Here is a 26,348-nt window from a genome sequence, read left to right as displayed (position 1 = left end):
AGAACATTCTGTTACCAAGAAAGGTTTTATTCTTTTTGCCAGTAGCTTTGTTAATTGCACAAAAAAAAAATCTTTGCCATTTAAACATTTTCACACATCCTATTTTGAATGACAAATGTTAATTAAAAACAAGGCAGGAAAATAAAAATTCACAACCTTCATGAACTACAGGATCTATCATCAAGAAAAAAGGAAACTGCTTTTCTTACAAGCTTTTCACAAGTGTCACATTTTCTCTTTAAAAAGGAGGAAGTCAAAAAAAAGCAAACTGCTAAAACCAATCTTCATAAAAAGAAACTTTACAGAATCGTCAACAATATTAGGACAACATTAACTAGCCAGTTTTATTAGAGCATCTCTCAATCCACTGCTTACCCCACTTCCCTCCCCCAAATCTCAGGCCTAGAAACAGACTCAAATCCATGTTCAGAGGCTACAGACATAAATACAAGAATCTGAGCGAGACTGACAGCAATCTCAACCGGCATCTGGAACAGTATGGATTCCCTCATTTCCATCCCTCCTCTTCACAGCCACATCAGAGCTCCTGGTCTCCTCCTGCTCCTCCTGGAGATACCTGTGACTGTACAGCTGTCCAGGCAGCACTGCAGCCACTATATACAATGGCTGGAAGCTGCAGTCAGACCCTCTCAGGATAAATTACAGTGTTGAACTAGTCCACACCTGCCACTCCCACAGAAATAACCATCTCCATTCTGGGAACTACTGTATTTCTACAAACAAACCCTGCAGCAGTGAGCTGCTGCCTAGGGACTGGTCCTTTGAATTCATTATGAAATACCTGTCACCAGACTTGAGATCTCCTTTGGCATTTTCCCTGTATCCAGAGGCACCACAAACTAACGAAGATCCTCCATTACCTTTGCTCACACCCATTCACTGTCACTCTGGCCCCAAGAGGGCAGGGACAGGTGGGGGATGCCACTGCACTGACTCAGCACAGTTCACTCTCAACTGCCCATGGGACAGTACGTCCTTCCTCCCAAAAGATTTTTTCCTTTAGTCTCATCTCCTGCCCCCAAACCCACAGATGCCCTCAATGCGTAATTCATGTGAGAATTTTTTTTTTTTTTTTTTTTACTGTGGCATATTTAACAACGGACTTCAGATGCTAACTGTGGAGTTCTGGGTGGAGAAGAACAGTGTGCCAAAGCAGGTCAATCGCTAGCTATCCTGGCAATTTTATGTATATTTAATGTGAATACCTACATGCAGAACGGCAGTGGCATTGCCAAAGGAACGTGGCTGTAGAACTACCACCGCCCACACACAGTGGCCAACAGGCAGTGAGGTCTGACAGCTCTGTTGCCAGGTGTTCACCACCTTACATAAGTAATGCAAAATACAGCATTAGCCCACAAGGGTGAAATACTCAAAGTAACATTTACAGCGTGAGGCATAAGATGTTGTGATTCAAAATGACTATGTGACACTGTCTTTCTTAACAAGGTGCCCCTGAACCATACACACATGCTGCACAAAGCAGGACTGGTAAGAAATCCTAACCCAGAAGAAATTTCCCTACACAGGCATTAAGTTCGTAGGAAAAAAAAAAAAGGTGGCAGGGGCAGATGTCAGGAACATAGCCTAATTTGAATCAGTCTTCTTTCCTTTCAGAATCCCAGCCCAAGGGAGGAAGGATATTGTACCACTGAGAAGTGATTTTGGCCAAAGTTTCTCATTGGCATTTTTCTAACACTCACATTTAAAATGCAAGAACACTCTCAAAAGGCTAATACCGAGAACTGGGGAAAAAACAAAAAACAAAAACAAAACAAAACAAAAAAAAAAACAACCCCAAACCAAAACAAAACAAAGAAAAAAAAAACAAAAAACCAAGCCACACTGTGCATTTTTAGTGACAGACATCCTTTGGACTCTGGGTCGCTCTGCCACCTACACTGAGAGCACCTCTGATCTCTAGCCTCGGCATATGCAGTTCATGCCACCCATCTCTAGACTAAAGCTCAGCAGTGGTCTTAGCCTCCTCAATTTCAGTTACTGGTCTTTCTAGAGGTTGGTGTCTGGCCACAAGCAGAGTTCACAGATACAGGGAGAAGGCTTATGCTGTGCTATCTTGTACCCAAAATAGTAACACTAAGAACATGTATGGAAAATCTGACACATATAAAGTACACAAAAGTATCCCTGTGAGGTAGGTAACCATCACCCACCTTTATAGATGGGCAAACAGGCTGAGAGATGTAACAACCATGCAAAGGGCCAGAGAGCGTGGAAGGGAGCTCAGGAATCTCAATCTCTTGGATCATTCTTCTCCCCCCTTTCAGACTCACCACTCTGCTTGTGACACTGCTGTAATCCAAGACACCTTTGTAATAATTGACTACAAGGGTTAAAAAAACCAAACAAGCAGGAACATAAGCTAAAGCCAGGAACAAGCAAAATCTCTAGCCCAGTTTCGTAGGCTCTGTTTCTCTTGCAGTTTTCTATGCAAGCATGTTCCTTTCCAATGATGTTTTGGATGGGCTATGATAAGCCTTTCAGGAGCCTCATTGACACTGGCATTCTCCCATTTTCAGTACAGTTTGTGTACCCTAAGCTGTAGTTGTCTGTACAGGGGAAGACATGGATGCAATGTGTTGTCTTTAACAGTACAGGAATTCCTCCATCAAGGTGCTGGGGAAGTGGAAGTCTAAAAAGAAACTGAATCAAGACTGTGTTGCACTCAACTCCCCTTACCCTCTGGAACTGCCCTTCTCCTCCATGGGAGGTGCTTTGCTCTCTAGCAGTGGCTAATTAGAAGGAATGCTCCTCACCTTACTTGGGACCAAGGACTCGAGTGATATTCACAGGTAGATGGGATGTATGTCACCCTGTCCCCTTGATGCAGACTCCAACACTTGCATTATTTCACAGCAAAGGAGAAAAGGGATTGTTAGAAACAGCATCCTGGACTAGCAAACAAAGAGGAAAATTAAAGCAGCCAAGCAGCAGATTTCTGGCAGTTGCCTCAGAGCTTCTCAACAATTGCCGCTGTTCCGTCTCATGACTGTCAGTGCATGGCATGGATTTTTCTAATTAGACTGCAACAATCCGAGCCCCCTCCTCCCCCCTCCTGCCACAGTGGAAGGCTCACTGCAGCAGGTCTCAAAGTTTGTGTATAAAAGGAAATGGAAAGACAGATGGACTGGTCCAGAGTTAAAACCCAGTATCATAATAATATTAATCAATAATCATTGTATGAACAGTAAGAAGGGTGCAGCCTAATGGATGTAGGCCCTGTACACTGCGGACATGTCGTTGTCAGACTGGTCCAGTGCTTTTGCTCGTTTATAGACCTAAAGAGAAATCAGAAAAGGATCAGAGCCTGCTTTTGTGTGAAGCCTTTTTCCAGCAGAAAAACTCCTTTGCTGACCACTGCAACCAGAGAGCTGCACAGTATGTCAAATAATCCAAGTGCAGATCAGAAAATGCCAGGTCTTTCTGTGTTTCCTGATGTAACATTCTAAGGGTCTCTACAACCAAAACAAATCCAATGCCACCCTAGTAAAAATGTATTTCAATCACTGTTCCCTTGTCGCAGAGATGATGTAATTTTTAGAACTGTGTCTGGTTGACAAAAGGCTCTGTTGAATAAATGTTGAAGAACACATCTGAACACTGAACACTCTTACCTCATTGGCAGCAGCTGCCATGGGAGTTGGGTGGTTGACAGAATCGCCCAGTGCAATAGCTAATCTAAGATCCTTCTGTATGTATTTCAGGTAGAAATCAGGTTTAAAGTTTCCTTGCAAGATATCTGTGGAGAAGAACCCATGCAAAAAGTAAGCATGACAAAAGTAAGCCAAGCCCACGCTGCAGGGGGCTGCAATTCAACACCAATCTCCCTTTCCATTGCTGATCCCTACCTTTAGCTCTCCTGTTTCTCTACTCTCTATCTTCATACGGCCACAGCAGATGATGTCACTACTGCCCATTGACAAAGTAAGCTCAGATTTCTAAGTGGCTTGCCTTTCATTTCACTTATTACCCTGCCCCAATGAAATCCTAACTTAAGCCCTAAGCAGTCCTAACTCATATTCTCAGAAGTCCCAGCTATGAAGAGAAAGGAAAGGAAATTCAGTTCTTCATTACCAGAATGCTTAAAATAACCACAATCCCAGGCTGATGAAGATGGGACTGTAATTTCCTACCTTTCGCCACTACCTGAAAAGCTAATAGATTGTAAAAAATGACCTGTAGGAAAACAGTGTAAGAGAACTTTACTTTGGCACTTCTGGTCCAGGAAGATGCTGGCAAGTTGTCCCTGATTGAGAATATCCAGAAGGGTCTGCTGGGACTGGCCAGTCACTTGAGCCAAAGTCAGTCCTTCTGCTATTGTTGCCATGAAGCTGCCTTGGACCATGTTCACAATCAGCATCATCTTGGCAGCATTGCCTACTTCACCTGGGAGTGAGACACACCATTAGGATTCCTCCAGAAGAGAAATAGCAGCCCTGCTTCCCCAGCCCACACAGCAGTAACACTGCTAGACTCCTGGCATCAAGCACTTGACAACTCTCCCTTGCCCTGAAAGGCTTCAGAGAATATTCCCATTTTCCAAGCACTCAAAGGAATGGAGAAATCGTAAGAAAATATGATTTAAAACCAAAAGCATCACAGTTCCTCCAAAACGAGCCAGCATTAAAAAAAAACCCCCTAGCCTGCAGGCTCTGAAACTAGCCAAGTTCCAGAGGAGCAGGCCAATTTCCCACACTGCCCAAAAAGAGAAGGGAAAGATGACATATGCATCTCAGCCTCCTTGGTGAAATTCGCAGTCCTTGCACTAAGAAACTGCTATCAGACCCTCCACGTTTCAATTACCTAGGAAAAAAGAGGTCTTCCCCATGGCTTGGAAACAGCTGCTGCAGTCCTCATACAAACCCCTGTCGCCAGCTGCCAGGATCACAAGCATTCCATCATTAGAGAGCTGCTGGTTTCCTGACACTGGTGCTTCCAGAAAGCGACCACCTCGGGACACTATCACCTGGAAGAAAAGCATCTCTGGTTAGCAGCTCATGAACAGCAGCAGGAACATCACTAAGGGCAATCCCGCCCATAAGGACAGAATTTTAAAGCAGAACAAATAGTTCCAACAGATTCAGCAGAACAAATAACTCCAACAGGAAAGGAAAGAACAGTGATGTACCACACTGTATCCTGCAAAGTGTGCTTAAGACCAAACGCTGACCTTATACTCCAGGCAAGACCCTCCTACATCCATCACTACTGTGCATGTTTTAAGCAGCTGAACTGACATGCTTTAGTGATGGCACCCTACACTGGCCAAGCGATCAATGCTGAAGGTGTATATGTGGCCTAAGAATTCCAGAAGACTGATCATTACATTTCCCCCTCTTTCCCAGAGAGGAAAGGCCTTTGACAGATCTCTTCAGCCACACACTCACTAATATGGGTGATTTGCATTCTCCAAATTGATGTTAGTACATCACTAGTACATCACCAACATGTCTACTTAAAACTTCACCAAAACCAGCCCCTCACTTTTTCTTGTAAAACCACACACACTGCCTTCGGGCAGTGGGGAACAATCAAGATGCCAAAAAGAAATCAGATACCACAGCAGAAGGAAGAACACTTCTACAGAAGTCCTATAATAATATTTCTATAGAGTGAAATGTGAAGACATTCATTTTCCCCAACCAGAGCATTTGAACTAGGCAGATTATGCATTTTATCAGTCATTAATCCAGACAGGGTTTTATCCTCCAGTTTGCTACAGAATACCAACCTGTCTACAAATATTTCTCAGGGGATAAAAATTTGGCTATTTGTTTTGCCCTGGTACTAGGTAACAGCTCTGCCAAATCTTACAGGCTTTGCTGGTATCAGCAGGGAACATCTCATCCACCACTATTTGCTGGTCAAGATTTGATCATGTTATTTTGTCTTGTTTTCCTGGAACTTGAGACTCTCCCAGAAGAAGCCCGAAGACCTCTAGAAGCAGTTTAACTACCAACAGGTAATAAAGTGCCTGACGCAACACAAACTGCAAAACTGCTGCTGAACGAACAGCTGCTGCTGTTAAGAGGCTCAGTTTGGTGATTACCTGGGCCAGCTCTGTGACTGTATCTGCATCCACGGTGGACATATCTACATAACACTTCCCTGGGCGAATCCCCTGCAACACTCCACTTGGACCAAGCACCAGCTGTGGAAAACAGAAGAGCGGTAAAGCAATAGGGTGTCTGCAGAGAAACCCCAGTTCTGCAGGAGTCCAGCAGAGCCTGGCATTGCAGAGTAGCAGACCCCCAGAGAGTTATCAGAACCTGCCCTCAAACACTTAAAATGCTTAATTTTTGTTGGGACATTTATTTTTACACAGTTGCACTACTCAGGACATACAATGACTCAGGCTACTGTGGTTAGCAGGAATCAGAACTGGCATTCCGTGACTGTCATCTGGTAGTCTAACCAGCGGAGGTAAAATAAGAGGTAATCCTTACATCCTTTGCAGCTTTTGGATCTGATACACAGGCAAACGTGATGTCACAGGTGGAGACTACTTCAGCAGGGGTTCTTCCCAGCCGTGCGCCCTCCTGGATGAACAAATCACACTGCAAAAGCCACAAGTCCAAAGGTAAGACAAATTAAATACAGAGCAAATGGATTCTTTGCATTTTGCTGACTACAAAAAAACTACACTGCTGGACACAACTCCGAAGGAGTTAGTTATGTTAATTACACAGCAACTTTGTCTTCTGTTGCTTTGTCTACACACACACACACACGCACGCACACGTGGCTCTTATGCAGCTTTTCTGAAAAACAGGTGAAGAACTTTGAAAGAAAGACACAAAGAAACAAAACTCTTAGGTGAAACAGTCAGAATGTTGACAAGAAATTATTAGGGAAAAAAGGGAGATTAGGGATTGGTAAAAGGACATAGCAAAATGTGTTACTGGATAGTAACAGGAATATACACAGCTGAGACTGATGTGTTTCAGAGGGCTGCTGCTTCAAAATCTTAGCTCCTTCTTACCTTATCCCCTCATATCAGCCATGTTTTGCTCTTGAAAACATAAATATTTTAATCCCCTTTTAACAAAGTAACCACAGTGCTCTTCCTGCTTCGATATTCCTCAGCATCTTAGGAGTACCACACCTCCCCCAGATACCTACCTTTCCTTTTCCACTACAAAGAGTAACAGTGTCTAATATGTAAGTCCAATGCAATATAAGCTCCATTTTAATTTTGAATACTCCCATAAAGCCCTTCTCCATCCTGGTCACATGATACAGCAGGTCTTTGACAGAACGCTTGTTACCACATGACTAGCACAACAGATGTAGACTAACCTGCGGCTAAGCAGTGCATTTTACCATACCTCAATCTCTAGGGCTAACTCCCTGCACCTGGCCTTCTTGGCACAATACACCAACATGGCTATTCCCATCAGCACTATTTTCAGAGGCATGTTACACCTCATTCTTCAACACATATATATACAAGAGTGTAATTTTTCTAACAACTCTCTCCTCTCACACAAAAAGGCAGTGGGGTGGGACTGCTGACGTAAGAGTGACCACACTAGAACAGACCACAACTGCACCTGGTCACCTGTGCCCACCAACAAGCACCTAGGAAACAGGACAGAACAAGGTGACAAGCGTATCCTTGTGTTTCTTTGGCATCCTCTCCCAGGCATCACTGACAGATGATTCCATGAGAAACAGGGGGTAACTGAATGTTTAGGAAAAGTTTAAGCACATGCCTACCTTCTCAGCAGTCCGGTTCCAGACAGTGACAGTGTGACCCATCTTCAGCAAGTTGGAGACAATGCCACTTCCCATCAGACCAAGGCCCAGAAATCCTATCCTGAGGGTATAGATAAACATTAATGCAAGAGAAAACAATCAGTGTCAGTTCCTCATGGTGCTGGAAATGATGAAGAGCAAACTGGACACCAGCACAAAAAAAATACCCAAACAAACATGTTCCACTGCAGCCACAGCTACAATGTGCAAATACAGAGCTTTAAAAGCAAGCTGGAATTTATTTTGCTTAGCAAGCATCCCTAACAATTTCCTGAAGAAAGTCTTTAGCCTATTTCAGAAGATCACCTAAATATTAAAGGTTTGGATGGTCTGGGTTCTTTTTGTTGTTTGGGGTGGTTTGTTTGTGTGTGGGTTTTTCTTTACTAAAATTGCTGTTTGTGTGCTTTCTGTTGACAGTCATTGTCTTACTGAAGTTAAAGGGAACGTTTAGAAATGATCGGGTGTTTCGCTTAATTAATCTTCTGACTTTAAAACTAAGTCACACATGCAATGCTTGCTTGTATAATTGAATGATACATTAGCATCTTAGTTTTAATAAAGCCTAGCAAAGACTACGGGGCTAAGCATCATGCCAAGACCAAAGTCCTAGTCCCTGCTCTACAGCTGCCTTTTCAGACACATGAAGAAAGGAACTATTAGGCTAGTACAGGTCACCATCAGTCAGAGAAAACAGTCTTCCCTTCCTCTCACAAACTGGAAAGAGTTCTGCTCCCTCCATTCAAAAACAAGACAGTACACCACCAAGTCCCTACAATCACCAGCAACAGGAATTCCTCTGCAGATATTGCCGCAAGAACCTTTTTATCCATCATGCAGCTTCCCACAAACTCCACAGTCTTCAGAGAGATTCTGAAGCATTCTGTTATATCCAGGGTAACTTCACAACAGAATCCACCTGGCAAATCCACGATTAATTCTGCAGAATTAAGCCACATTACAGCTACACTGTGGTTTTCACAAGCCACCTGTCCTCTCCCAGCTAACCATACTGCCTTTTCTCCAAGAAAACTGATTTAGACAGGGCAGAGCAAATCACTACAGGTTCCTTACATGGCCCAAATAAGGTCTACCTATTTTCAAGTTTCTAAACCTGCAGAGATATTCCTTCTTTCCCAACCCACCTCTGAGACACACTTTCCTGAGAGACTGTTTAACCTGAACAGCTTCATTGTTATTTTTGTTCTCCTGCAGTACAGGTGAGACCTGACATCCCATGTGAACTGCTGCAACAGCAAGAGTGGCCTGAACTCAATTTGAACAGAGTTAAAGAGCAAAACAGGAAGCTCAGGTTAGGCTTCTCTCATCGTAAAAAGGAGAATGGGGGTGTTAGGAGAAACCAGAAAGCTCACATGCTACACAGCAAAGTTCTTGTGATGGGGGAACACACCTCCCTCTTCCTCTTGTCGTCTGCATGCTCAGGAGAGCAATTACACAACCCCAGTCAACTGCGAGGCACTACTGGAGACAAATCCCCTTTTATCTTCCTACCTCATAAGACACCCAGGAATACTGCTGCTAACATCCTGAAGTGGGACCTACTGGAAAGGGCAACTGCAGAAACACTCTGAATTGCAGATGTATCCAGGACAGAACTTACTGTGAATTTTGTATTGTACAGCCCCCTTTGTTTTTAGATGCCTGCCTCCCCACCTTGCACCCCAAAACAGTTTCACACAAGGACAGAGGGAATGTGCAGTTAAAGGGAAATGTTAGGTTTATTCATTCTCAGTGACAAGCTGGAGAGTGGCTGCATGTGTGCACTGCGAAAGAAATGGCTAAAGTGTATTGGAGATCTTACTTTTTGTCTGTAGGTGTGATGCTCCCATTGACTGCTGTGCTGTCTGCTGCCTGGATGGAGGTGGATCCTGTCTCCTAAGGGAGCGGGCCAGGGGGATGAGGGTGGGGAAGAGAGAGGGGAAAAATAATAATAGAAACAACATAATGCACAGCTCTGGAAAAACTGCAAGGCCTCATAACAATAAAAATCCATCAGAATGAAGATTTGCTTTACCTCTTCACAAACCTTCAGCTTCTTTGTGATGGCTTGATAGCAGACAGCTGGCTGTATGGAGAAGACAAAGCATTCAGGGGAAAGGACAGTGCTAATTTACTCTGCCAAGCAAACAGACCATATCCTTGTACCACAGAAACAAGCAGACCACCCACCCAACTGCTTCAAAGCAGGACAACTCTGGGGTTTCTCTCAAGGGGAGAAAATAAAACCTAAAATATATTGCAAGATATTAAGATCATTCTTTCCCACCCTGCCCCAGCAGTTCAGCCTGTGTTCTAACAGAGGCACTGCAAACTCCCTTCTGTAGCTCCTACAGCAGGCTCCTCTGGAGGCACCAGAATCCAGGCCATTCCTACTCCTACATCTAGCTCTCTGAAGCCTGCCATGAAGCCTCATACCTACAGTCACTATGTCCCTGCAGCTGTGGAACTAAAACCTTCTGGTTAATATGAGAAGGCATGCGGCTTTCTACAAATGCGAAGGGTAAAGGCTGTTCCTCCCCGTGCTGCTTACTGTGAGCTTGTCTAGATAAAACTGTTGGGAGCTCTTAATCATTCTGGTTCTGCCCAGATCCTCAGCGAGATACAAATCCTTTTATGCTTAATTTGATCTCTCCTTTTCCTCCTGATGTTCACTGCTAAACATAAAATCCTGCAAGGCTTCTGACTCTTGGGAGATAAACTGGCTGTATTTGACATGGAGTTTTTCTGGTCCTGGAAGTTTTCCTGCAACATTCAGTGAACTGACAAGCCTATCCAGATGAAGAAACTGATAGGACAATCATCAAAAACAATCAAACAACAGGATTTCTGAACACAAAAAAAGCTTTCCTGTCCATCCCATTCAATCTACACCATTTTTTACATCAGATCTGTCAAAAACCAGTGCTAGGTAATTCTGAATTACTTAGAACTATTCACTGTACTTAATGCTAAATCCCTCTAAATCTTAAGGCTTGGAAGGACTTCAAGTAATCTAATTATCAGCCCATAAAGAACAGAACTCTGGAGTTCTTTATGCATACTCCTTGTGTTCAGCTCCAGCAAACAGCAGGATTCCAAGCTACCCAGCAGCATGATCCTGCCTGCCAAATCCTTACCTTCTCTGTCTGGCTCAGCAGGAAGTGATGAAAATGTGGATCACTGTCTTTCACAGGCTACAAAGACAGAAAGCACAGCCTCAGAAACAAATCCAGAGAGTCACTGAGTGACCACACCACAATTCCCTTGCTCTCCTAAGCTGCATGAGAACAATAGCATAAGGGGGAAAATATAAAATGTATCAGCTGTCACAAGGAGCCTGTTTCAATTAAGTACTTTACATCGCGTTTTATTCTCAAAACCGAAGCCATTCAAACCAAACTCCTCATTTTTGTACATCTGTAGGAAAATCAAAGAAGTATACAAGCAAGATTAACATGAGAGGAAGAAAATTCATATTCTGCTTCCTCCTCTCCCAAACAAATGAAAACACTTCTTTTCCAGCTTCCAAGGAATTCCATAAAACAGCATTCTGGGAATTGACTGGAGATTGCCACATGCCAAGCAAACCCATCCTAACAGCAACAAGGACTGCAGGCCCAGATACCTCATCTCCCCAGTGAGCATCATACATAGTAACCTGGAATCACATTGCTCTTATTCTGCTTTACTGATCACTCATTTATTCAACAAAATCAAAAGGTTTTCAAAAGCTGCTTGTGAAGGAAATCAAATGAAAGCACCCCATGTGACAGTATTCAGACAGGGAGAGACTATCCACATCACCTCCAGTTTAGGCAAGTCAGTCCCAGAAATGCTTTTGAAACAAGAAGTGTAAACATTAGTACAGGAAGCTAAGTGTGAATCTGCAAATAGTTCCACAGAGACAGAAATCTGATTTCCCAGCATATTTCTGAACTGTCTGGGTTACTGTTCAGCTTTGTTACGTTGCAGTATGTTCTGACACAAGAAGATAAGATCTCGCTGTTTCACAGCCAGACAAAAGGCTCTAGACTTGCTGCCACAAACTCAGATCCTAGAGGTTGTAAAGCTTCTCACCTCGCTCACACTCGGTGGCCATTTAAATCCAGCCACTGTTCCAGTCATCACTCTCTTCACTGTACTTGACTCTGGAATTGTGAGGTCCTGAGGAGACAGAAAGACGATCAGAAAGAGCTTAAAACCAGCTCAGGGGCTGATCACAGTACGATGATCACTTTGAGCACACATAGAGAGCTCTGAAAGCACTACAAACGCCTTCCATTCCTTCCATGAGCCCTTCCATTCCAGAGGCCTTTCCATGAGCGTTCATATTTAAACACAGAGTATTAACAACACAGGTGAGGGGAGGAAAACATCAACTACTAGCAAAGGAATTCAATCAGATTTATGGCTTCTGGAGAGTCCATTCTTCACACCTAAGAGGAATCACTCCACTTGTGCACTTATGCAATGAGCAGAAAACAAACATGCTTGATCCCGTATTTATCTTGACTGGATGCAAAAAGCTTAACAAATGAGTGAAGAACATCATTACAAGCAGAGGTCTTAATTCTTTTAATCCTATCCTGTCATAACAGAATAGCCTACCTGTTATCAGGAGAACCTTCAAAGCATGAGGTTGACAGCCACAACTGCTCAAGTTTGCAGAATCCATGAGACAAACTGGTATGTGGGCTGCCCCATCTGCTCCACAGTCCCTGGTTCGTAATATCATGATAGTACTTAACATACTGGGGCTTTTACTGTTGAGCAGATTAAACTTTATCTTTTATTTCCCTAAGACATATAGGTTAAAATAGGTCTTTATGCTGTAGGTCATAGACATATGCTATAGACATCTAGGTTTTTATGCTACATGAAGAGAATGTACAGGACTTCTGCATAATATGTGCTGTCTTCCTCTGAAATGAGGGTTCAGAAATGGAGTCACATTATCTCCCCTCCAAAATTACTTCCTGAAAATGCACAATACACCTTAGTATACACACTGAAGCACAAGAGAAGAACACTTTTTGTAAAAATGGCCAGAGCAAGACTCCTAGAGGTAACTCAGAATGATACAACTGTCCAAGTGTTAGCAGGACAATGCAGACATCACTCGCCAACCTTGTAGCATCTAGGGAGAGTCTTGCATACTTCAGCTGGTAAAGAGTGGATAAAACCTGCTTTAATACCTATGAAGTTCCATTGCTCCTTCAAAAATATTCATATAAGCTTAAAAGTAAGAGCATGTGAATGATTATGTAAGGCCGCAGAGCTTTTCTAGCCAGAGCACAACTCACCAATAACTGAATTCTCAATTTTTATGCATCCTTTTTGCTTGGAAGCCAGATTTTGGACTAAAATGGAGAGAAAAAAAACCCAAATCCTAGCACCACATTAATTCAGGACAACAACATAAATGTTTTCTACTCTAGGGCTAAGAACATGAGGAACTTAAAAGAACAAGGCAAGAAGACAAGATTTTAAAATAATTTCAAAAGCTGAAAAACAGTATTAAGGCAGTATTGTTACATTTTTATGGCAATTATTTTATTTGTCACGTTCCAGAAGCTATAAGGCTTACTTTCCTACCTTATTCTGCTTAATTTCCTGGTTTGTGGCCAGGCAGTTATCACACAGCTGGCCACCACACTGTGGCAACTTTAAAACCAGTCCGCTTGTCACGTGCCAGTAAAATAATATCTACTACTACAATTAGCTCACTCAAAGCACTCTGATGTCTTGAGGTAGTTAACACCTATGTGTGCAATGTGTCAGCACAATCAGAACTTCCCCAGCCATTAGTTTTCATCAATTTTGGAATTAATCTAGCTTAAAGACACAGAATCATTTTGCAAGTAAAAAAAAAAAAAAAAAAAAGATCCTCTGGCTTATTTTAACAGAAATACGTGGAGACACAACATGCTTATATGAAGACACTTAGAGAAGTGAAAATTACGTTACCAATCAAGCATTTTCCTGCATCAGTCACAACCAGTCCTGTAATTATTAGTTATAATTCACAAATATGCATCCATTCCTTCCCTCTGCCAACTTCCCTCAAAAGAAGAAACTGACGGGATCTGTTCTGCAGCCTAACTTCACAGACATTGGTGCTAAAAAAGAGCCAGTATTTCCTTTAACCCCTTAGGAGTTGGACTTGATGATCTTTGTGTGTCCCCTCCAAATCAGGACATTCTATGACTCTATTCTATGATTCCTTCACAGCTAATATCTGAGTTGATCAGCTTCATTTTACTACATCAAGAGAGAGTCTGCTGTTCAAGCAGCGAAGGCCAATCTGTTCACAATTCTGGAGAGCAAAGACCACCATCTTGACTTGCATCCTGACTGAAAGAAAAGACTGCGAAGCACAACATGGTCCCCTTGAAGCATAGGTGAGCAAGCATGTTGCTGTATGATGTTTCAGTATACATCTCCCAGTTGTCTTCAGGTGTAGTCTCTGATGGAGGATGTGACTTGTAATAATCCACCAAAATAAAATATCCATTTGGAATAGGAAGATCTAGACCCACAACATAATAAAAAGTTCCATAATAAAAAAGCTGGAACTCTAAATGAGGGTAGACAAAGTGCTGCCACAACATCGAGAAATATCAGGAAAGTAGTGGGACTAAAATATTAAGGCTCCTTTATAATGGAGGATGGGAACATATCCTAAAGCACAGAAGCTGAAATGAAGACAGTTCTGGTGGATTCCCCAGGCTATGAATTTCTTCTTTAAGCCCTAGCCCTTAAGAACATGTCACTCTTTGTGAGTACTGAGGTTGAAGTTGAGCAACTACTTATCACCTGATCATATCATCATGAGATGGGAGAAGTCAGGAGCCAGATGAAGACACGTATCTCTTTCCTAATCCTTCCCACACAAACTGAACTCGAGGGATGGCAAGATCAAAGAATGGAGTCTCCTGACACAGCTTCCAAAGCCCTCTCAAAGGAATGAACAGAGCCACTCACAGTAACTAACTCGTAAAAATCACAGGAAGAATCAACAATATGCTTGCCAAGGGTACCAGGCAGCCAAATGGTCTAGAAGTAGCAACATGGAAAAGCTTTAAAAAAGGGATACTGAACTGATTCTTCCTGCTGGCCTGTTAGTCAAGGTGCCAGCCAGCCCTCAAGTCCAGCTGCCAAGTCCACGGGCACTGGCGGACATGCACAACACAAACCTTCTCATCCTTGGGTGGACGCCCCCGCTTTCGGGGGCTCTGATCCTGGGCTCTTTTCAAGGGTGACTTTGATCCTCTCTCTGACGAGACAGAAGAGACCCTCTTTTTTCCTTCCCCTGTGCCCTTCTTCACCTTTCCTTCAGACAAACTGGCTTTGCATTTCTCTTCACCAGCAGATTGCTTGCCTCTTTCCTCACTGGAATTACGCCGATTCTTCTCTTCAGTGGAGTTATGGGAAGACGCCTGAGAGATTATAGAATAGAAGATGGTAAGGAACGAAGAGAAGAGATGGAATGATTCTCATGCAAAACCAAGGATGTGAAGGACTCTGTGCTGATTACTATCAAGGAAAACAACAGCACAGTAACTTGAAAACTACGCATCTGTTAGCCCTTTGGAGTTGGTGAGTGAAGTTCCCGGTTAGTTCTCCTGCAAAAACACACCAGTCTAAGCTAGCACATAACAGAACAGGCCACCTGAAGACTTGCCAGGACTGCATGCACTTCCAATGTACTAAAGACAAGATTACTAGATACCAAATTGTTAAGACTGATTTATAAAATCATCACAAGCAGATCAATTAGCCTCCTCAGTTTCCTCATAACTTAGTAATCCAATAATCACTTTTCCCCACCAAACAAGATTAAATGGGGACGAAGAGAGGATAGGAAATAAACCCCAAAAACCAAAGGAAGAGAAACAAAATCCTCCTCAACCTGCTAGAGAAACAAACTCCTTTCACATAATAACACATCTAATCATCATTCATGCCAAGACCTGTTTCGATGCACAGAGTGAAAAAGAACCCACTCACCTGGTCCTTGCCTTTGGTTTTCCTAAGAAACTCCTCTACAGCATCCACAGCTTGCTGGAAGCGCTTACCCTTGTTAATCTTTATCATTTCCTCTTTGTGAGGGTGATAAGGCTTCAGCTGCTCCACTTTGATCCAAGCACTTGAAACGAAGAAAGAAGCTAGTTATATTCTCCAAACAGCAGCTTTCACAGTCATCCCACTTTGAGAAACACACAGCTACACATTCTCCCCTAGATCTACTGATGACAGCAGTCTAAACTCACTTCCTATCTAGAAACTGAAGGGCTGCCCTTACGGCATTCACTGAGAATTTTCTTCTGCCACTTTTACTTTGTTATTTCTGTAAGTTTTATCTCCTCTCAGTCTAGCACTGTCCTTTTCTAAGCATTACTCTCTATCAGCAAAACAGCTTTTGGATGTGATCACAGGACACATTTAAAACAATGGCAGCCCCATGACTGCACTTGTTTCACCATGACGAAGACCCACAGTCCCGTGCCTCCAGGTAGTCAATACCACAGATCCACTCAAGAGGTTGTAGAAAGCAAAGTTCACCTAAGAATTCTCAGCTATCAACCCATGGATCAAATACATTGAGTACACAGGTGTCTAAAAAAAACTGTAGGAAAAAAATCCCAAAATTATGTCTCTCACTACAGAGATCACCACACAGAATAAATACAAGCCACAGCTCATTGTTGCACTTATTTCTGATGTACTCAGGTATTCTGCATGAAAACAACAATTTTGTTTCTGAGGAAGAGTAACCATTTCCTCCACTGTTGCTATTTTAAGATAACCTGACTTGTACAGTAGAAGAGCATTAACCCGCAGTCCTATTAAGACTGCAGTCCTTCAAGGAAAATCAAATTACTTCCCTGTTTCCACTCTGGCTAAGTGAGACTTCTTGACATTTACCAAATGGTTAAGTCATCAAGTAGGGGTGACAACTTCATTTTCCTTTACATAAACAAGCTCTTCTACCACTTCTTCAGTGAGGTTTAAGGAAATGCCTTTGCTTCCCTTGATGCCTGAATTCCTTGTGGCTCTCAGAGATTAAACCACCTTCCTCCCTCCTCAAATTCAAGCTCAGGCTCATCAACCACACTGTTACAAAGCCACTTCCACCCTACTGAAAACAGAACTGCGTAAGTTTTGAACACCCTTCCCTCAGTTAGTATGGCCAATGATACTTCTTAGCACACAGGAAAAATGGGACGATCACACTTTTTCTTGTACCCAGATGTCTCTATGTTACATAGACTATCTATCATTACAGGTTTTAAATATTCCCCAGCGCAGTCTAGCTCCTGTAAGCAGATAAAGGGATTTAATAGCTGCATTTTCAGGCACTGTATGCACCATGTCATATAGTTAAACTAAACACGAAGATCAAAACATCAAAAAATAATAGTAATGTTTGCTGAATCTGATTGTCCTCTTTTCACAAAATAAGCTCTATAGCTTCATTAGGACCTTTCTCCTCACTGGCAATAGCATTTGTTTGTAAATTGCTTGTCATCAGGAATCAACTTTAAGAAAGTAAACAGAAACATTTTGGGTCTCATTTGCAGAGACAAGACCTCCTGCTGGAACTGACTGTGGAAAATGCCAGCATCCTTTCAAAAGAACCCAGGGCTCCTGAATGCAAAGTTGAATCTTTTCACTTAGTTTACATTATTTGTGCAAGAACTGACTTAATATAACAAGTCAAATCACTGCATTCAGACTAGAGTCTGAGTCCAGCAGCTATTCGGGGAATCTCTCCCAGCTGCCCAGACATTACTGTGAAACACACCTTAAAATTACCTTACACTGTAAAGCCTGCCTGTATGACAAACAGTGACAAACATCCCTGAGTACCACAGAGCACCAGCTCAAAAGAAGCCTTTCATTACGTGTACAAAGGAAACAAAATTTTGGACCACAGTATAAAAAAGCATGTTTAAATGTTGTCACAGTACAATTTCTAAATAAAAATAAGTTATTTTCTCTCAGGGCATTCTCTTAGGTTTCTGCACATCCTACCCCTCCTCACTGCACATGTTCACTAGCTTTCTTTCTCATTCCTTTTCCTTTGGTATGGAGAAAGCCCGAAGCACAAAGCCTTTTGGTTCCTGGCTTCAAAGGTGAATCTTGGCACTTGTGATCCACCAGGACAAAGAACTAGAGATCTCAGAGGCAAACTATTAAGTGATAAACAATCCTAAATGCTGCCTCAGTTTAAAATAAACTTTTTAAAAAACAGGAAAAAAATTAAATCGGTCTTTTCCTTTCCAGTTTGTTTATGCATTACTTACCTGGACAAGCTCCTGTAAGAGATGAGCATCTTTTGACACCAATGTCCATAAAAAATTGCATGCACAGTTTCAAGAACTTGAAAACAAAAGAACTTTTCACCAAACAACATCATTCATGTTTACACAGAAGATCTCAATACCTTCAAGGCCAATGAAGCCCAATATTTGGATCAGGCTCAAGGATACAACATACAAAAGGAACGACTTTCTCTCTTGATTCAGCAATGAATCAATGCACGAGAAAAACATAAGCAATGACACTGAAGGTGTCATATTTAAGATGAAATTGTCTTCATCCTGCTGCACAGACATAAGGCATCTATAAAGAATGGGGTAATATGGAAAGTGAAAGATGTAATAAAAATACCTGTTAGCAATGGCTTCCTCTTTTCATTTCTCCACACTGTTCTTCATCCTCTCCAAAACACCACCCTTAAAAAACCACTGCTCATGCCAAATCCACATTCAAAACATGAATAATACGCAAAAGTTAGAATAAGCAGAGGCAAGTATGAAAATGACCTGCAGTCACAAGGAAACAGTGGCACAGAGAGATGCAGGGACACTAGATTCAAAACTCTGGCAGAAGCATGGCAGAGGCAAGGAGATCTTCAAACCGGCAGCATTCCAGCCACTCTCTTCCTACCTACAGATACCAACTCCTAATGATAAACTGCAGAAGTGAGATGGAAGAATATCCACCAATCATCGCTTTTTGCAAACCCTATAGCCAGGGATGGAAAACAGTGGCACTGTTTGTATCTCCAAATTTCTGTTTACCACAGTCTTGGAAAAATTTTGCTGCTTTAGACTGTAGCACTTTAGATGCCCACACTAAATGCTAACACAACCAGTTCTAAAAGTCAAAAGAAAATTGCTTAGCAATTTACAAGGCCAGTGTGTGTGAGCACACGACAAAAATCAAGATGGATTTCCTTCTGTTAAAAGGGAACATCTCAACCCTCATCAATTAAATAAGTCAAATAACTAAACTCTGCAACTTAGTACATAAACTCCTAGAAAATAATACAAAAATGACCACATTATTCTAGAATAAAGGAAGGGATATTTAGAAGAAACCCAGAAGCAGGGCAATAGTGAAGGAAATTAAGTATTAGGTTTTTCAAATTTGTGCAATAAAAATATCTCCTCAATACAAGACAGAAGAGTTTTGTCTGTAGTGATTTTCCGCTATGGTACTGTGCCTGCAAGATTGCTGAACAACATTCCATCTGGCACTGCAACAGCAACACGGAACTCTGCATGGGATAATCTGCTCATGAGAAGTACCAGGAACACAAGCTCAGCTCTGCCTATCCCTCCAGCCCCTCAGACTACTAAGGTGTATTTCCAACAGTTGGCAAATTTAAAGCAAGTGTTTTCTGATGTCAGGACCTAAAGGAACATTTCAGAAAGACTACATCCTGAATTTTCTCTCTCCTTGAAAACCGGGGAAAACAGTGGCAGAAGAAAAGGGTAGGTGCTTTCATCCCAATAAAACATGGAGGATGCAAAGGTAATGAGTGCTGTGTTAAAATCACTGTGCCTGATGGAAACAGGCGGCATTATTACACTTATCTTAGATTGCAAGCTTCCTCCGTTTTTTCTTTAATATGTCAGGAAGTGTCCCTTGACCCTACCCTATTTAGCTTCACACTGATGCTTCAAAAGGCTGTATGTAAGAATAGGCTGTCCCAGCTTCCTGTTAAGACTGTGATGTACATAACTTGCAAGTCCATTTGGCTGTTACAGAACACCAAAGGGAGAAGGAAGGTGAGTGGCTGTGTTTGTACACACGGCTCTGATGGCTGCAGGACTCTCACTAGTATTTCTATAGAATCACAGTAGAAAGATACCTTCAAAGCAATGATATTTTTAGTACTGACAAATGTCATAATGAATTCGTAAGCAGGCCAAAAATTATACAAGTATTTTGAACTGTACGACACACACTGGCGGGCCAGCCAGTGTATAGGTTTTAACTACTAAAAGCAATAAATATACATATACAGCAGATTTTCTACAACAAGACTGTAGCATGGAAATAACAATAAAAGGGGATTTTAAATACTATCTGAGAAGCACAGTTAGAAACACAGATAAGACGTTTAAGTTGCACTTCTAAACAAAATTAAAACTGTTGTTTAGATTCCTATAATGGATGTTGTTAGATGCTTGTCAGGTCTATGAGCAGGAAGCAACAACTGTTCTTGATTTTAGACAAAGAATCCTTTTAATGTGACTTACTCTAAGAAGAGACACTGAGAAAAACAACTACTAGGCAGACCAGAAAAACTTCCTTATCAATCTGGAGAACAAGGTAACAAAGAGACATTACATGATTGCCTTAAGTGTGATGCACACAATCACTCAGAATAGGACACGGATATTACATCATTACTATAAACATCAAGGTGGCTTTCACTCTGGTAAAGCATATATGTCCTTCACAGTTTAAACATAGGCAAAATCTGCTTTCATGGGTAGAGAATCCTTATCTCCCAGAAAACCCATTCCTCCAAAAGTAGGAGGAGAAACTAACATCACTAACACAATTAACATACAGAGTACAGAGCTCAGTAGAAAATTTATCAAAAGCCAGGACTTAGAGAACAGTCTGAATGCACTCATGTTGTCACCTGTGTGCCTTGGACCAAAACTACTCAAACCTTTCCAGTTAATCTATTCCCTTAGTCACTGCAGCATTGCACAGGCACAGTACACGGTAATCAATTTGCAGGAAAAGGAAAATGCATTTCCTCTGTGCTGTATCATAAGACAGCCAAAATTTCACAAATAACCAAAACTTATACACTACACCAAAACCACTGCCAAACTCATCAGTATGTTTTTAACTTACCCCTCTGCTCATGCATATCCATTTTTACTTCTAAACATCTTTCTCTTTAACCTTTAGTATGACAAACCAAAACCTGACATGAGTCAGGAGGGAACAATTTCCACCAAACCTGGAACAGGGGCATTTCTGGCCACAGAAGGCACCTAGGACTCCTCAGAAGGAAATTAAAATAGGGCTCGAGACTGCCTACCTCTCCACAAACTGGCTGGCAACAACCCTCAACAGTTCATGGGAGGGATTGTACTCAGCAACCAGCATCATCTTTGCCTTACACACACTGGACAAGAGGTGAACAGCCAATGATGACATCCTCTCCTGTTCAACCTCAAAGGTCAAGGCAGTAATACGAGAACTGCAGCAATAGATCCATGGTGCCGAAATGCCATCCTACAGCATAAACACGGCAGAAAAAGTGAGGTGTTAAAAAAAGAAGCTACATGCACTACACCACCAGTATGAGTAAGTGTGCTCCTCATCACCCCTTGAACAGTGACAGCTCTGCACTCTGCTATTCCTCAGGCTGTTCGTAAGGTGGTGACATCCTCTTAGTTGTGTATTTCCCAGTCCTGTTTATACACACACCTGAAAAACGTATTTGTAAATATAGTTTACTTGTACAAAATAAGTAAAGAGATTTTCTATTCACACTTTAAGTGCAATAATTTTTATTTTTCCTGATTTGGCTCACTGATTATGCTCAAATGTGACAACTTTCTCAAGCAACACACTGGTTAGAAGAGCACAGTTCTAACCAGCACAGTCTTTTGAAGTTCCAAGTCAGGACAGAAGAGGCACACAAGCTTCTCTCTCTTCCTTCTACCAACATTATTTGAAAGAAAGGTGATGGTATTTATTTCTATTCAATTTTCAGGTAGAGTATGCCAATCAAAGCAAGGAAATTTCTAATTAATTTATTATCTAGCATGATATAATTAAACTTCACAAGCCATATGGGGGGAGGGGGCTACACTACAAAAACTACACCACCTTTCTGTGCCAGATGACTGAATTTGCCCCGGTCAGAGCTCTAGAATCTTGTAATAAAACCCAATTATTTTGCAGCTCTGAACTCTTCATTTGCAGTCATGTATTAGTCTCAGCTACAGTATCTAAGACATTTGACCGCTTGTCTTAACACCAAAAAAATCTGTATTTGAATCAAAAATGTGAAATACAAGAATTGAAAACAAATAATTAGGACAGAAATAATCCACTTCAACTCAGAATTTATTAGCTCAAACAGCCATATTTAGGAACACCATCAAAAAATGTTCTCCGTCCTCAAATCAACCTTCATCTGCCTCAAGTTACTGGAGATCCAAACACTTCCATTAGTATGCAGCATTCACTACTACTCCATCAAGTTCAGACCTCATTTCTTAATGGAAAAATATTTTTAAGTATTAAGCAAAAATAATTTAGCAGTGAAAAATAACTTCCTTAAGAGACATTCATCAAATGGTGTCAGTTCTTGTCACCTTTCTTCCAAAAAGCAAAGGGTTTTTTAGTCTTCCACACATATTTGCAATTTTCTTCTTTATTTCATGACTTAATAAGAAATAGCAGAAAATAAAGACGAAAACCGAAAATATTATCAAAATAATTTTCAGTTTCACAAAATATCCAAGTTCTCGGGGGCTTTTTTTGTTGGGTTTTCCCCCCTAGTTTGTCATCATTTAAATCTAAGTCAACTATGATTTTGTTCACATTTGAAATCATTAAACTCTGCCTTGCAAAAAGGAAGTATGAAACACTTTCTGCTCACTTATTCTGTGAAGTCTTCCAAAAGCACAGCAAGAATGTTTTCAGTCAGCAGGTAGGACACACATTCTTTCACAAATGGCAATTATATAGTTAATTTTATTCCTTTGGCAACAAAAAAAAAGAATACTCAGAGCACTCAGAAAGGTACTCTGAGTCCCTTTCTCATTCATGGTTACACACTAAAATCTAACACAGTCATGTCACACCTACAAGTGGCAAGCTATCATCACAGCAGCAACTGAGATCCTAAGCTAAGTTTTTACAGTCCTCATACACCCCACTGTGCAGCTATAGCATGCAATAATAGTTGAATTTCTTTTATTGTATGGTTCAAAGGGAACCCTTTACAACGCTACATTGCATTGTAATATTAGTAAATACTTCTTCCACAAAAAAAAAAAAATAAATTAGTAAATATTTCTTCCACAAAAGATCCACGTTATGTGGTACAATATTTTCCCCAGATGAAAACAAGTAATTACATACTGATCTTCTGTTCCAAAAAACTTCACAAAGAAGCACTTTTTTCCTCGAGGCTTCTTCAGGTCTTTAGGTGGGTTAACAATCTGAAGGTGATTAAAAATCAAAATTAAAAATCATATAGTGACAAATTTTGATTTTACCATCCAGTGTTCAGCTACTGTAGTTTTTAAAGACTGATTAGGAAGGTAACTGGCATTATTAAAAACTTGTTCCACTTAGGTAACCCTTAAAATTTAAACTTTGTCTTTACTCCCAGAATAGATTGCTTACCAAGTTTAAAATGTAGGTAAGAAGAAAAGCTATCATTCAGTTACACAGGTGAGACCTGTAGAGGAGATGTTAATTTGATCCAATAACCAAATGTTTATAGTTGTCAACCACATTGACAATTCTTTTCCCTCACTCATGGCGTTACCTCAGCATGCTTAGCCCTCATACAACATAAAACGTCTTTCAGAGTAGAAATTATAGAAATGGCACAAAAATTCATTTTTCTAAATCTTTCATCAGAAAAAACCCAACCAAACTGGAAGTAGGATCAAACTACCTCAGATAATTCTCATAAACCACGGCTCTAAAAGAGTATCTTGACAAGCCAGATTACTTACTTCTATTATTTAACACAGTACTGTTATCCAACTTTCTATGGAAGAAAAGAAACGTGTCTTGCAGAAAGCAACAGGGATTAAACAACTAAATTTGGGAAACGCAGTCAGTTCCAGAGCTGGCTCTCTGTTTGCTCTTCATTACACATGAACTACCAGCTGGTACTGACAGACAGAGATAATAGATTAAATAAAGCCCTAAACTAGTTCACACTTTAGATTTGTAGGGTATATGTGTTTAAAAAAAACAAACAAAAAAAAACAATATTAATCTACAACTGAAATGCCTTCAGGCAAAGCTTTCCCTACACAGAAGAAAAACTCAAAAAGAACCCCACACTCAAACAAAAAAACCACAAACCATGAAAAACGAAGAAAGCAACAATAAATACAAGCAAACCTCACCTTCCCCGGCCATGGAGGGTAACGGCCCAGCTTCCCCCTACAGAAAAAAAGAAAGTATTAAGCACTGGAACCAGAGAAAAAACCCAACTATCTCAGGGTCTGCTTTTACACATTATGTCACACTTTTCATATTAAGAGAGTTACAACTTGCAGTCAAAACCTTCGGTGCAAGGCAGGACACATGAATGACATCTGCACCTAACTCAGGTCTCTGGATAGTCTGTTTGACCTTGCTGGACTGAAGAGAAGAGCAACAGCTACACTGTCTGCAAGATACAAGACTACTGTAAAGAGTAAAAGCAGCACTGTAAGTGTGGAGATTTCTTTACCTGGAACTGAAAAAAAGCACTGATGCAGGCAATCAGATCAAAGTTCAGGTTGAGAACTTCCATCCACCTGTCTAGAGCAGCTGGTGAGCAGAGCAGCCACCAACTCCCAGCTCAGAAAGCTGAGGTTCTGATTATCACAGGAAAGCATTAATGGCAAGATCCCCTCAACAGGTGTTCCACTATCACTTTCTTCAGGTGCTCACCACCACACTAAGATATGAAGAGCCATAAAAGAAAGGCAGAAAAGTTTACTTTCTACACTTGCAAATATTTCTATTATGAAAACTAGGCAATACTACAAATAATCACAAAGGAGGAAGAGACATTAGTCTTAACCCTCAGCTCACCAGCTTTCCTGGTAAGCTTTATCCTTAGTTCACCCTTGTCACTGACTTGTGCTGCAAGTACTCACAAAACCCCATTAGTAAATGTCTTGCAAGAGACGGGCAAAGAACCTGTGGGGCCCAACAGCTCCTGACACAAAACTTCTCAACAAGTGGTACAGCAGCCCCCTGAGATGGCAACGCTGCACAGAGGATTCAGAAGCCAGGGGCAGGCAGGAACACTGCCAAGAGCTGTGACCATGACCACATCTCATATTCAGTGCTCCCATTCCTGTCCTGCGAAAAAGAATCAGCAAATCCTTTCTGCTGTTGCTGTCTAATTGCTAAAGTTCCCTGCGACAGCTCTAAGGACAGCACCTGCCTGTCACATAGAAAACTAAAGCAGGATAATCTGCATTCCAACACTGAGAGCAGAACACTTGCCAAATTCTCATCTGAAAAAAATATGCTAAAAGTAACTAACCTTTACTTATTTTGCTATATAAATTAGACAAATTCCCAGCACTGTAAAGTTTTCAGATGAGAGGTGCAGTTGTCACAGCCTGAAGCACATGCTTCTTTTTACCTGTGTTATCAGTATAAAGGCAAGAATTTATGTGTGGGGAATTAGCTACTTCTTTGAGCCCTGGCAGGACAGCCTAGCCCATCCAGCACAGCGGAACCTATGCACTTAATCAGTGCTTACAGGGCGCGGTGGAATGCTCTCACTTCTCCCGATCAGGAAAGAGAAATTCACAGCTCTTACTATCTGAGGGTAAGACCGCAGTGACAAGGGGAAATGGCTTCTGGGGGCTTCCACAGGGACACCCCAACCTGCAACGAAACGCTGTGTTGCTTCATTAAAGCATTACCAAGAAAAGGTGCCGTGGCTCTCCCTAAACACCGTCTATCTCTAACACTTCTCGCATCCCTCAGGAGGTGAGCCCGTGCTTACATGGGAACGCCGCAGCGCTCGTCCTTCCGTCCCGCTTCCCTCATCCCTCCATCTGACACAGCTTCCGTCGCGTACCGCCCCCGCCAGCCTCCAGTGCCGGCCCGGCTCACAGCCCAGCCCGCCTCCCACCGGCCCGGTGCCCTGGCTCCGGGCTGCCTCCCGCCGCTCCTCCCACACCGCCCGAGGGGCGGCGGCGGCGGCGGCAATACCTGCAACCCGGCAGCCGTCCCACCAATGCCCCGCCAAGCCCCACCCAGCCCGCAGCCGCCCTCCGGAGTCGACCGCGAGCTGACAGCGCCCAGCGGGGCCCAGCCCGACTCGGCTCCTACTGCGTCGCTCCCAGGGCCGGGTACAGCCTCGCCTACGTCTCCGCAGCCGCAGCCTGATTCCGCTAAAGGCGCCCGGCCCGCCATGCTCCGCAGCCGCCGCCCAGCCTGCACCACCACTCACCACACCAGGTCTCCAAGCCTCAGACTCACGGCCGCCATCTTACCGACACAGACCGGCCGTGCCGCGC

General features: G+C 42.1%; 1 protein-coding gene across 2 annotated transcripts; it reads right to left on the bottom strand.

Moving 5' to 3' along the window:
- Positions 1-6: 6 nt before the first annotated feature.
- On the bottom strand, positions 7-26,348 carry GLYR1 (glyoxylate reductase 1 homolog). 2 transcript variants are annotated; one of them, XM_066198132.1, is made up of 16 exons: positions 26,282-26,348; positions 24,225-24,261; positions 23,218-23,297; positions 15,808-15,946; positions 14,994-15,236; positions 11,875-11,961; positions 10,935-10,991; positions 9,833-9,883; positions 9,620-9,693; positions 7,762-7,861; positions 6,489-6,599; positions 6,092-6,193; positions 4,846-5,008; positions 4,249-4,428; positions 3,657-3,781; positions 7-3,320 (listed from the first exon to the last, which is right to left on the bottom strand). In XM_066198132.1, exons 1-16 carry the CDS (start codon positions 26,317-26,319, stop codon positions 3,246-3,248), a joined length of 1,662 nt encoding a protein of 553 aa, XP_066054229.1. In that variant the 5' UTR covers positions 26,320-26,348; the 3' UTR covers positions 7-3,245. The 2 variants fall into 2 exon arrangements, with proteins under 2 accessions (XP_066054229.1, XP_066054230.1); XM_066198133.1 differs by having other exon boundaries at positions 6,092-6,190.

This window comes from Chamaea fasciata, unplaced genomic scaffold (assembly GCF_029207755.1).
Source record: "Chamaea fasciata isolate MVZ Bird 193981 ecotype frontalis unplaced genomic scaffold, bChaFas1.0.hap1 SCAF_16, whole genome shotgun sequence".
Classification (NCBI taxonomy): domain Eukaryota; kingdom Metazoa; phylum Chordata; class Aves; order Passeriformes; family Sylviidae; genus Chamaea; species Chamaea fasciata.
This window is presented reverse-complemented; position numbering and strand designations above follow the sequence as displayed.